General features: G+C 40.3%; 1 protein-coding gene across 1 annotated transcript in view; it reads right to left on the bottom strand.

Moving 5' to 3' along the window:
- tmeff2a (transmembrane protein with EGF-like and two follistatin-like domains 2a) overlaps positions 1-14,121 on the bottom strand; it is a 105,077-nt gene that overhangs the window by 79,138 nt on the left and 11,818 nt on the right. The window contains exon 2 of the mRNA XM_054615629.1: positions 13,456-13,565. Coding sequence (XP_054471604.1) covers positions 13,456-13,565 — 110 coding nt within the window. The remainder of the gene's footprint in view (positions 1-13,455; positions 13,566-14,121) is intronic.

The raw sequence follows: 14,121 nt of genomic DNA, 5'->3' as shown, positions 1-14,121 counted from the left end.
TCTACTTAATTTTACTAAAACACACAATTAGCCTCACCTTAGAGCAAAGTAACCACTGTTGCGAAAAATTGTAGTGAGTTGTTAGCTAATTAGCTGTTAACTCCTCAAATTTATTAAATATTCCATTTTATGGCAATTGAGAGATTTTTTCTAAAGAGAGTTTGTTTGTTTAAATCCTGGCTTTTCTGTCACTTCACACACTTAGTTGCAGCACACGCTGCTCTGACCGAAACAATTAGTGGTCTGACATTTAACACGTCTCTGCTGATTCTTACCCTTGGCGAAAAAAACCTTCAGCATGAATACTTGATGTGCGTTTCAGACACATAATACTGAAGAAGAAAAGTCTTGGTTAGCCGTGATGGATGTGCTCATGATAGTGTTCGTCTCAGTCAACTCTTCCCTCTATGTTTTCCACCAGGTATTTTCATCAAAAACCACTTGATGTACAATGCTTAGCGGTGCAGTACATACAGATAGTCGGAGTGCTTGCTTTTGTTATTTACATCAATGAGTGGATTGGCGTTATCGTCTCCAAAGGCCCTAAACACCCACAGTCCAGCGTCAAAGGTGCCTGATTAGACCTCTTCTGAGGTTTGTGAGGGCATGTGCAGACTGCCTTTGATTGATATCTCTATTCATTTATTTTGTTTGCTGCACCTGTTAGGGTGGGAGAATAGCATCTTTTTCATTCGTTTAAATTCATGACGTTTGGTGACCCTCTTGTAATTCCCAGAATAGTTCTAATAAATGTATTTTATCACACCGTCTTGCAGGTGAATTTAAAGCACGTTGCTGCATTTAAAGCTTAAAATTGCTCAATTTTTTTTAATTTATTAGATGTTTATTATCAGTACTATCGGTTAGCTTTGGTAAGAAAACATGAGCAGACCACACACGTATGCATGGACAGTATTCAGAGTTATCTGACAAATACAACTTGAATACAAATTAACCCCCTTAATTGATCTAAATGTCTGCAGTGCATATCATTTAAATATGGAAGCAAATGCAGGAACAGCAATTGTGCTCAAGCTGATTTCAAATGTATTCAGAGCCAGGCTCATAAAGAAGCGTAAACTGACATTTTCACAGAGCATTCCTCTGAGAATGCTGTTTTTGTTTTCCTGTGTGCTTGTGTGTCTACATTTCAATATGTGCTATAGACTCCCACTGGGAGAGCGCCGCATTCCTCTTTGTTTTCAGCACTGTGCCGAGTTACACCCTTTAAAATGTAAAAATTGCCCTTTTAAAGCAATTTTAAAAAGATGCATTTGAGTTTAAGTTATCGCGTCCACACGATGCGTGTTATCAGGGATTTGCTGTACATGCTCATGGTTCGGTTGCCCAGCCTCAGTGCAAACTCACACACACTCACACACACAAACACACATGCATGTATGCACAAAGGGGACACACATACAAACAAAGACACATCCTTCATCCACAGAGACCTGACTGATAGCCTGATCCATTTCCTGTATCCATTAGAGGCGGCTCTAGATTATGCAATTCATCCCAAGGCTATCATCCACCTCTATCAATAATAAACATCTCCACGAAACTAGGGCTAGCCTCGGAGGATGGAGACGACACCGCCCAGCGCGTTCTACTTCTGATGTAACCCCTCTCTGGTTTCATCAGAAGTGGGAGCACTGCCTTTGCTTTCCACACAACTTGTCTTCAGTTGCCGAGACCCCCAAGCGCAATCTTTACTTATGCCTCCTCGCACTTATCAAAATCATCGGCTTTATCAACTCTGACAGAGACGTCTCCGTGCTTATGTTGGTGGCAGAGAGCACCTGTGGCTCATGACAAGAGGCAGACGCTCCCGCCCCAAGATTCCTCCGCGTCTCTGAAGCGCCCTCTGCCTTTCCATCAGCTCGCCCCCGTGTCGTCATGTGATTGACGTCTGGTGCAGCGTTTGTGACATGACCTAGTGCCGGGGGAGGGGTAGTAAGGGAGCTCAGAGAGGCGGGATTGTGTTTTATGTCTAATGAATGAACTCAGCGCAATGTATTCTGTTTGAGCCTTTCATATGAGGCTGCTTAATATGAGGTTAATATCCGGTGTGGCTTCCCTGAGGCCAGGTTTCCATCCAAATGAAACGTTCAATTTTACAAAATGTACAGGAATTAGGCAAAAGAAACTACTGCAATGAGATGGGTGCAATGAGTTGACCAAAAAAAGCACTGCGCAGTCAAACTGTGAGAATGTGGTAAAACATGCTGGAAACATGGCATTTATGCTGCTTGAAGCTTGCAATGCAGAATTGTTTTCGCCATTTGTTGAATAATGAATGGGAATAGTAGGAGCAATTTTAGGCATTTATTTATTTATTTGCATATACAACTCAGGTAATGAACCTGTGTTGACAAATACATATATATTTCAAATATCGTATTGAATTGCTTGTGTTGTTACAGCATGTCCTATACTTAAATCAAGTTTTCATCAAGGTTAAAACTGAATGCCTATTGAATTTTTACATTCGAATGATCCAATAACCATTATCCCAAAGCCAATTAATCCTACTCGGCCTCAGAAATGTTTTGGTAAATAATTCTACCTTTCCCCAGTGAAATTTGTCTTTGAATCTGAAGAATTCATCTAGAAACAAGACTAGGTAAGGCACATTACTGGCCTTTAAAAGCAAAATGTAGTGTAGTCAAGTGGCTATAAAAATAAAAATAATGAAATTATCCTCACTGATTCATCCATTCCCAAAAATTGGACTTGTGTCAGTTGGGAGAACGGTATCAAAGTCAGAACTCGATAGCAGGTGTTGAACCCAGTTAGGTCAACCTGGTTTATCCTGTATCCCTGTCTTGAAAGAGCTATTTGTCATATTATTAGCCTCCTGCTGGGGGACTGACCTTCTTTCATGTGGGAAACCGGGACAACCAATGCCCTAATGATGTCTCACTAAGGAACAAAAGCAAGTGTTGTGGTTGGTGTGTCTGAGATAATGGTCGCCTACAGAGTTGGGTCAATTATATTAATCAATTATATGAAACTTGGTCTCCCTGGAGAGATTGGCTTTGATTTTCACTGAAGTTAGTAGCGACTGAAAAACAGTTGAAGACAAATGGTGTGTTCCAGAGACCCAGCAAAGTTTTATTTTGCTTTAGAAAAACTTGAGCAAAGCCATGCCACCATACCCCAGACACTTAGAGGCAAAAAGGGTCAGAAAAGGTGAATCGGAAAAAGAGCAAGAAACCAACAATAGATCCCTGAGGAGTGCCGTCGGTGTGACAAATCTGTTCTGCTCTTGACACTGTGTTGTATTCCACAGACCTCTTGGACAGAGGGTTTGTCAAACATTGTCTGGGTAAGGGACAAACTCTTCTCCCATGATGCCTTGTCCTGTTTACCAACACTGGTCAAGTCCTTACAATGGAAGGGAAGACAAAGAGAGAGAGTACCAGACGGCAGGAACAAGGGAGGGTGAACTATTTGGACAAGCGATGGAGAGAAAGAGACAGTCGGAGAGCGATGGAAGAGAAGGGAGATACTGTGACAACGGGAAGATGGAGCGAGATAGAGGGAGACTGGGAGGTGGCTGGCTTGTGCTTCTGCTCTTTAACCGCTTGGCAGTCTTCTCTTGATTAGGGCCTAGCCCGACAGTCCCTGCGGAGTCTCCCCAGCCGAGTCACGGGAGACAGGCTCCTCTGTAATGGTGTCTGACAGGCCAGCCAGAGCCACGGAGGAGCTGACACAGATGCTCCATTTTTTTTTCAGTCGAGACGCTCGACACAATTCCTCCCCGAGTCATGCGTCTCCCTTCTCCGCCTTGACTAAATGGTCGGAATGTAACAGGCCACTCCAAGCCCGGCTGTGGTAAGATTGAATATTGGATGGATGGAGATGAGGTGTAAAGGAGCAGCCCGCCTTGAGCATACTTAACCACGTCTGTTGTGTTTCAATCTAATTCTAATCAGGAAAGGCAAGTTATGATTAGAATTAGCTATTCAAAACCTAATGTGATGATGTACAGTGCACTAATACGGAAGCCCTGAGATGAAAAACATTTTACCACATGATAAGTCTCGAAACAGTAATCAGAAAATATCACATTAAATATATTGCACCATCGGGCAAAGATGCGGAAAAAAACAATGTAAAGTAGGTCTAGTATTCTTTTTCTCAGTAAAGAACAGATATATGGATAATTAAGTAATTTTTTGATACATCTTTCCAGCTAATATGACAAACATCTGCTTTTTGCAGCTTCTTAAATGTAAAGATTTACTTATTTTTGATCCATATCATTGTAAACTGAACGTTGAATATTTAGTTATGGACTATTTTTAATCAGACAAAGCATGATATTTGAAAGTGTCCCCTTTGCCTCCTGGGAGAATATTCAATATTTTATTACATGTCATAGGCAAAGGAAGTAATTGATAATTGTCTTTGCAGAAAGAAATATAATAACAATAATAGTTGGTTGCAGCCCAGAATTAAATAAGAAGTGTTGCATTAAAGCCATGGGCTACAAAACTGACACCATCCCCCCCCCAGAAAGGGCTGCACTGAGGAGAAAAACAAGCGCCCTGCACCTGACCACTCTAGTAAAGAAGAACATCACCTCATCTTCGCCAACATTGCATTGATTGCAGCAGCACATTGCAGTTAAAATTTAGAAGGAATTCAGTTGTGAGTTTCCACCGTACCTTACAGCTTCATACACGTTCACAAAACGGATACATGCTGTTCCTTAAATGACTAAGGAATCTCTGACAGAGAGAAATTAACACTATCGTAGATAGCACATGCTACACAAACATCATTATTTCAACAGTTCACTCCATGAAACAGTCTAGCATTTGTTAAACGCTCGATTCCTACATCACACACGCTTTGATTGGACTGCATTTCCCTCACATATTCATACCAAGTACATGAGGTTTAGAAACTTGCTTCCTGTGCTAACCCATCTTGCTGATTTTAATTGGCATATTTATCATGCACAAGGGGTGGTGGTGCCTCAACACAGACACACCTGACAGGAGGAATGTGAGAACCTGAGAACAATTAATTGACCCAAATTATAAAAGGAAGCAAACACACTTACTCAATTCTGCTGCCACTCTAATACAACACAGGGGAATGAAGTTCTGCTTGTCTCCTTGTAGCAGTGAAAGAAAAAAAAACTCAGTAACCTTTACAAAAACTACTCAAGATAATCCAAAGATCTTCACAGAGAGTAGTTTTGTCCATATAAAGTAGTTTGAAACCGGATGAAATGCTTAGAACTACAAAATGACATTCACCACCATTATATTGCAGTTTCAGCAGAAATTTCAGATGGATATCTCAAAGCCTTAGCACATAAAACCTAATCTATCTGCATAGAGTGAAGCCACTTGGAGTAAATGGTAAAATATGGTCTTTTTTTTTTTTATTTGGACGAACTGATTCTTTAATACTTTAACTCTCCTACATGCAAAGTGAAACTCGTTAGAGTACCACATACTGTTCAGAGGAGAAGTGACTGGAAAAACAAAAGAGTATAAGTCAGACTCCAAATGTTTTATTTACATTTTAAATAGTTTTGGCCCCAAAAGATGCCAGGGGAGAATACTGTTGGAACTGTTTTCCCATTCCAAATACCCTTCAATTCTCACAATAACAAAAGTGACCCTAGATCATGATTGAACCACAACGGTCCTTGCATTTGGGCTCTGCTAACCCTACACTAAGCTTCTATTTCTATTGTGACGTTTTAACAATTGCTTTGCTTCGGCAACACACTTATTAATATTCCAGCTAGTCATCATGATTGTGCACTTGACATAAAACATGAACCTGTTCCTATTTAAATCTGCACACAATTTGATGCTAAGCTTCCAGTTTCTTTCGCCAATGACTGGTGATTTCTACTATTCTTATTGAACTGTAGCTCAGAGGGAGCTTTGTCTCTTTCTGCCCTTTCAATTGTCAGGCTGGTTGAACCATTGGACAGTTTGTTCTCCACGTAAAAGCAAACCTTTCACACGAAATAACATCTATTTCTAAAGAGGACTTTATACGTACTAAAAGCCTGACAGGCAATTCAAAAACACAGAGCAGTCGTCTCAGACATCTGAGTGTAATGAATCGAGCTTCTGTGGCAGGCACGCACAAACAAAGTGAAAAAAATAAATACATATATATATATATATTGATGAAACCAAAGAAAGCACTATATTATACTTTTTTTTTTTTTAGCAACAGCAAAAGATCCAGAAATGGTCAGGTAACAGAATGCCATTTAATGGTTTTCAGTAATGAGATTAATTTACAAAGTATTTCAGCTGAGGTCCCTAACGCTGAGCCAAGAATAAAATACTGGAAGAAATACCCATCATAGCAAAAATGTTTTCCTCTCAAAACATTATTAGTTATGCAATGAATGTCATCTGAAGAAAAATACAAATATTTATAATTTTAAGAAGGTTACATAATGACTGACATATTTCTGCCACTAGGTACTGCTATCCTGATAGTGTGTCATACTATAAAATAGGAGCCATGGCAAACATTTGATCTATCTGTTCTATCTTATCTATTAAATCTGCATAGGCTGAGTGGGGCCTCTGATGATTCCAATACAATGGAATTTAGAAAGCACTAATTCAAACATAAAACAATGATATGGTGACATAAGGTACACATTTATTGAAAAATGGATAAAATGTATTTGGAATGATGGAATAAAGTACCTGTGAAATATGACAAATATACGTGCGGGGACACCAGTTAGCAGGATGAGGGTTATTCTTACTGTTAGTGCTACAAATACATTTTTTTCCACATTGTAATCTCATAGGTATACAACTACCATGGTGTGGATATGTCTTTAAACAAATCAGACCCGAAAACAATACTCTAAAGGTTGTTCAAAAATGACTTTCTTTCAAAAAGCGACGCGCATCCACTTGCCTTTAGTCTTTAGATGTGGGAAGGGCCCTCTTCAGCTATCTTATAACCACTCACTATCAGTTGCTGTAACTGATTTTGCACAGTGTGAAAAGAAAGGTGCATTCAGCTTTATGAAAAGTCTGATAAGCAACCCTGAGATGAGGTTGGTGTTTTGCGTTCTGTCACCTTGGTCACAGATGGACGCCCATCATCGTCTTTGTATAGGGTCCCTGCAGTTACAGCTCCCAAGTGCAGCCGTTTATTTGGGCCTGCATCAGGAAATAAATTCACCATTACCCAGAATCCCAGTCCCAGCCCGTTAACATGGCCCTGGATGAAAGGAAGATAAATAAATGCAAATATATGGAATGGGGACTGCATCAGAAGCCGGTGTCAGTACCACCTGGGCCTGTGTGTGTGTGTGTGTGTGTGTGTGTGTGTGTGTGTGTGTGTGTGTGTGTGTGTGTGTGTGTGTGTGTGTGTGTGTGTGTGTGTGAATCTGTGAAATGGTACGTATTTCATTATTTTTACCCTCTTATTATATAAACCTGTTTCTGTGGATGTGGAGATGTTTGTATGCAGAGTAAGAGAGGGGGAAGGTGGGTGGGTCAGTCGTCCTCCTGCTCTCTGGGCAGCGTACTCTGTGGCCTGCGCGTGTGTGTTTTTTGAAAGGTGTGTGCCAAAGCGTTTTCACAGGTCCATGTTTAGTGCAATGTGAAGGACGCGCTGCCCTTCCACACCCTCCCATCAACATCATATGAACCCACACTTAGCTCTCATCCCCTGTTTGAAGTGCCGCGAGCTGCAGCGGGTCCCGGCCATCACAACCCCAAACATTAGACGGCTTCTGGCAGCGAAAGGCGGGAAAGCAATTTGAGGTCGGGCATTACAGCGAATAGTAGCCACATCAAACAACCAGCAGGGAGCATATTGAAGACCAAATGTGCTGCCAACATTACTCTAAGTTATTTTATATCAAGTCGATAACTGTGCTATGCGAACTGAATGTACATTAGGATGCCAGAGGATACTGTCTGTACGTGGAGGAGCGACTACGAGCCACTAAAGTGGGAACTGATGCTGTCCCAGTCTTTGTAGCCGTGATGGTCAGTGTGAAGTGGGGTTCTGCTTTGGACGTCTTCATGAAGCCCAAAATGAATGACTATACACCAACTGTGTTATATGCAGACTTTACTCTATTTAGGATCCACACGCGTTATAACCCCAGTAACAACTATTCATGACATTCATGTTGATATTTGGGATATTTTGGGAGCTCAAACTATTTGAAGAAAACGTATTACTTTAACATAAACACAATACATAAAGAAAAAAAATGTATATTAAAGAAGCGTGACCATGATACATACTGTAGTTATTGGGATGTTTTAAATTTTGAATAACAACTTCACAATGTACTCTCGTGGACAAACAGTGACACTAATTGCCCTTAAATCTAGTTTGGCATTTCTGTATACTGCAATTCCTTGTTACTAATCGGCTGACATATGCACAGATATTGATATAATAACGATTGAAATTGAACACCAGATTTAGCTGTTAACTCCAGTGAGATTAGTTAAGCATCAATGACATTTGGAAAAGACAGGTTTTGTGTTATTGTGCAACACGTCTTCCCAAGTAAGTAACAACAAAAGACATAGGGGTTAGGTATTGGGCATCTAAAACCATTTAGTTACTTGGATAAAAGAAACCAGCGTTGCCAGTCTGTAGGTATACATAGGTTGTTGTAAGTATTTCAATGAACAACCAATGCTGTTATTTGTCTGGTGAGGAGGGTCTCAAATGTAATATTGACGATTTGGGCCCAACTAAAGAATGTTTTCATTTTGCATTCATGTTCAATGTGCCAATAAGAGCATTAAATATCTATGCCCTAGGACTTGGAGGCGTTGAAAGGTGAGGTTGCAAATTGCAACCAACCACAACTGAAACAGTGTGACAAGCGAGTAGAACAACTACGGTGGCTGATGCGAAAAAGCAGATGGACCCTATCTAAAGCCAGTGCTTGGTTTGTCTGTTCTGGGTAACTGTATAAAAATGGCAGTGCAACATAGCGTATTCCACTCTAAATGTAGATTTAAAACCCTCATTCTATGGTAACAAAACCACAACGATTCTTATTTTCAGGTGATTATACGTCAAAGAAAACATCCCCCTATACGCTACACACTGGCCCTTTAAGACTGCCACCGTTTCATCTATGATGAGATCCAGCAATATTGGTTAAACGTACAATACATTTTTGTGACTGCAATGTCGATAATGTCAATTATGTTTTTAGACCCTATTAGAAGCAGCGTTAAATGAGATCTTTAGAGTTTTAAAAACAGCCAGCAGGAAAAGACATACATTTCTCAGAGTTATGTTGATGTTATTGACTTTTCATTTAAATTTAACTACCGTTCAAACACTTCCCTGCAAACCTCACATTGTGGTAGATATTTTGTTTCATTTTGAATGTGGGTGAAACCTACTTTTTGAACTCTGCAGTCAAACAATTATTGCTTTTTGCTTTCTATGGATGGAATAATTGTGTTTACCTGAGCAATTGTGAATTTTAATAGCCATTTTTAGATCTTTCTCACGAATGTCACAAAAATAAGTCAATAGCCACTTTTACAAAATTACAATTCTTACATAAAAACAAACATTTCTACATCATAACTCAGCGTGGTGTTATGGACTGAACTGTCCAAACACAATCCTAACAAACAATGTGGATGTCATCTACCAGCCCACAGTGAGCTTCCTCTCGACAAGCCTGTAGCAATATAGAGGGCTGAGTATTCAAGCAGCACCACCAGTAGCCAGTGAATCATAGCATACAACTGTGTGTTTGTCTTGTCTATTCTGCAAAAAACACCATTCTGGGGTCAAACCCAAAGATATCCTACCAGGCTGCAGGCTATGTCTCTGATGCCACAATGTTGTCCTGACTGCGAATTGAAACCCACCAGATATTATTCTGATGTACTATATCCGTACAATAAAGGTGGTGTGAGGTTACCGGTGCCAACCATAGAAAAAGAATTTGCAGTGACTGGCTGAACTTTCTTGAAATATTGACACAATGTACTAAATCCATTCTATCTGGAGGACTGGAAGTGCATTTTTTGACCCACTCAGCAGCACTGAGCTGTAAGTAATCCTGACATAAACGACCCCTCGCATCACTTACATCTGCCGTGTTCACATCTGTCTCCCATTCATCTGAAATAATCTTCCGCAGGAGTCTCCTCAAACCTTGGGCAACGTTTACAGATATTCCACTCGCAATCTGCTGCAGTGTAGCATCTCATTTGTGAACAAACCTTCTGCATCAGTCCCAGAAGTGCACACAGAGTTGTCCAACTCCCTGCCCTTTATGACTTGAACGCCTTTCAAAAACATTATCTACATCAAGACGCCTTTCTGCCAATTTAACTTTCAAAAGATGTGCTGGCACACATTTCGTTGGATGCTTTGGTTGTGTCTGCTGCCAATAATCTTTCCCCCAAAACTCGTGCAATGCATTTATATGAATTTTTCGACCGTCTGCCATTTTAACTTACTGTCGGCAGATTGTCATATCAAATCCCTTACATTTATAAACAATGGTTTAATAAACAATGATTGATAAGTTATGTGCAACTAGTGTCACAGTGTCATGGATGTTTTGAAATGGTAAATTAGCATTATATATATTTTGTAGTCCTCTTTCAGAACTGCATGCATCTATGGATTGCTATGCTCCTGATTGATAGAAGGGTTCCTTACGCTACCTTCTCCTTCATAACTTGAAATAACTGTCCTGTTGCACTAATTCGCAACAGATGTTGCACAAGAACTACTTTATTAATATCGGTCTCAAAAAAAACTAAATACAATACCCTGCCAAGTGAATTTTCCAAATACACACATTTGCAAACATTCAATTTGATACTTTGGTCTTGGCAAACGGTAGGTCAAATGTTCTGCAATGAACTTGGAAAATGTGTCTTTTGTTGTATTTAAAACAATGCTTCAAAACGAGTAAACTCTCTGTTGGCTATTCCCGTATGTAAACTGCATTCATCGAGAACTGTAAGCAGAGGTCTTCTGTACCAAAAACTGAACAAAAGACACCAGAAAATCACAGTCCAACTGCAGTTTGTGTAACAATAAGCAAATCTCGACTCCCCAAACCCCAAGAATATATTACTAAGCGTCATTACAGAAAGCAATGAAATGTGCCATTTACCCCTTTGGTGGACAATTTTACTCAAAGTGTTTTCACAGCGCCATGAGAGCACATATTTATAGAACGGTCGGCTCTTCAGGGAATCGGCACCGTGACCTGACATTAACGAAACCATACTGGCAACAATAGCTTTTACCAGCAGCTACTGGGAGATGAATTACAAAGAAATGTTATGTGATTAGTCAGGGTAAGGTGTCAGTTGACAAAAACAAAAAAAAAGCATGCTAATTTTCAGGAACCTGAGGGCATGTTGCTTTGTAGCAGTTTGACTCGGGCTAGTGAGTGGAAGTCTTGGCTCTCTCAAGAGCCAGTGTGAGACGAATCTAATGCATCTTGGCAATGAATAGTGTCCATTGATTCCACCACATCAAACTCACTTCCTCTTCACAGAGCCCCTTGCGTGTCTCTTCCTTTGGGTTTTTTTTTCTCTGTGTGCGTGTGAGAGTGTGCACATCCATAGATTCTGTTAGAACAAAGAAAATCCATCCAAGACTAGAATTTATACAACTTTCATTTCTCCTCAGACAGCCCTGAATGACCTGCCAACAGGAGAGAAATCTAGGACCTGCTGATCTGACACGGATTGAGAGTGACTGATTATTTTGGGGCACGGCGACAGTTGCTAGGCCAGGAAGGTCATGTTTATGTTGACTGATGAACCGTCCGCACAAACAAACAGAAGATGCATAGATGAGCTGACCTCACAGCCCATGGTATTAAGCCAGAAATTGTGATAGGACTTGCTCTTTTCTGCCAGCATAGAGAGCGCCTCAGTGCACAGCGACAGCGGTATCAGTGTGAGATCTCCTGAAGAGGAATGGAGCTGTAATGTCATTTATCTACAGGCCTCTGTTAACGTTCGCTCTCAGGGAAGTACAAAATTGAGATAAAAGCTGTTGACCAATCGGGTGCCAGCCTGCCTAGTGCCTGGCTGCGCTGATGACGTGCCGATAAAGGCGACGGATGAGAACACATGCTACGTCTTCAGATCTCAGTGGCTCCATTCATCTGGGGCCCTGCATAGCATACGAGTCGGCAAAGCTTGCAAACATTACACTAAAATCAATACTCGGCTGACTGGTTTGCTCCTTTTTTATTACGGGTCTGGTCGTAAAGTTAAGTATGAGTCATTATCAAGAAGAGCATAATTTCCTAGATTTATGCCGTTAACGAGGGCCTTTCAGTCTTTGGTCTCATCAGTGGCAGTCTTGTTTATGAATGTGGAGAGCATGCAGTGGTCCAGAAGAGTGACATGGGGTTTCACAGCGAGCCATAAACCACCACCCCTGGGGGCTACTATTGTCCAATCAAGACAATGGAGTTCGATCCAGTTGATTATATAGATAACTCTTTAAACTGTTGTTTCCCTTAAATAATATATTACCTTTCAATTCAACATATCTGTCCAGTTACATTTGTTTTTATTAACATATGCTGTGCCATGGGCAAAGTATTCTAGACCTACAGACAGTTTTATTCTTCTTCAAGAGTATTTTTAAGTTCTGTGACTCTACCCATGTGAGCATTTGACATCTGAATCATTTTAAGTAGACATAGCAACTTATTAAAGATGTCGACAACGTGCTTGTCTAAGCTTCCTGTCCTTCATGCCTGTTTCTTTGACAAAAATACTGTACAACTTATTACTGCAGCCACCCACAACAGAAAAAAGTAATATCTGTTTAAAATTGCTATACTTAACTGCGTTATTGCATATTTTCCTCATATCATGCAACTTATATGTTTTAACATTCAACATTACAAGAATCTAACACATAATTCTAGTAAACCTCACCAAATCCAACATTTATCTACACTCTGATAGCATCAAGAGGCTGGTTTCAGACAACGAAGAAATATAACCCAGTGGATGTGTCATGGCTTTTATTTCATAACTTGTAACCCCATGAACTAATACTGTAAAGCTTTCAATTAAATTGCCTTGGATGGGTCACCTGAACATAGCAACTGTAGGTAGTAGGCTAGTTCAATCATGCTTAATCATGCTAACTATCACATCTGATATAGGTGGAAATAAAACCCTATTTAATTAATTCCCTACACATTTGATTGTGTTTTTGTTCAATTGTATTCAATTCCATTGTTGTAACTACAGCTTGATGCACACTGCTTCAAGATGTAGAAAAATCCAAAGCTTCACAGGCCTGCCGTAACTAATTATGGTTGCTAAGCTATGATTGGACAACCTCTGGTCGAAAAAGAATTAAATGAAAACTATATTAACACCAAATACAATTCAAAAGGAGAAAACAAATAATAGAAAATAGAAAAATCACAGATCTTACCTTGAAGTCACAAATGCAAGTCACCATGTTCCCAATTCGTAGACATTCCCCGTCGAACTTGCATGTGTTGGTGTCGCACAAGAACAGGTCTGTGTCCCGGTCATCAAAACCTGGAGGACCAAAGCCAACAAGAGACATCAGTGACTAAGTGTTTCTCTGTTCAGCCCTCAAGCAACTCTAACCTGAGCCCTATCCAGGGTCGTCCATAATGAGTGTCCACCATTAGTCATGGCTCCCACAGCACAATGCACTCTTTGATCACATGCTGTGCACTTTTAAAAAAGACAATGCTGGTACACGTTCTTGTCCTTGGCTGCCAAAATGATGAAATACATGTAAAAGAGATGAGTCTCTGGACTCTACTAAAGGCATGAACAAAAGATATTTCTTCGTTTGTTGTTTTGATGATGGTGGTGGTGAACAGAGCTATATAATACGTCGGTACAATCTCCCATTGGTGTTTAATAGAGGTGACATGTGGTGACTGTAGAGGCAACTGCATGTGATTTCAATCTATGGAAGCATTTGCATTCGTCATGCTTCTCTACTCATTTATTCAGTTTGTTTCTGGGATATTTGTTTGTGTACAACGAGGCTGACTCCGGGGCGTTGTCCTGGAGAGGCAAACCTGGGATATGATCCGATTCGGGCTGCGTTAGAGAGCTC

The sequence above is a fragment of the Anoplopoma fimbria genome, chromosome 16 (assembly GCF_027596085.1).
Source record: "Anoplopoma fimbria isolate UVic2021 breed Golden Eagle Sablefish chromosome 16, Afim_UVic_2022, whole genome shotgun sequence".
In the NCBI taxonomy this organism is placed as follows: domain Eukaryota; kingdom Metazoa; phylum Chordata; class Actinopteri; order Perciformes; family Anoplopomatidae; genus Anoplopoma; species Anoplopoma fimbria.
The sequence above is the reverse complement of the archived record's forward strand: the minus strand, read 5'-3'. Positions and strand labels throughout refer to the sequence as shown.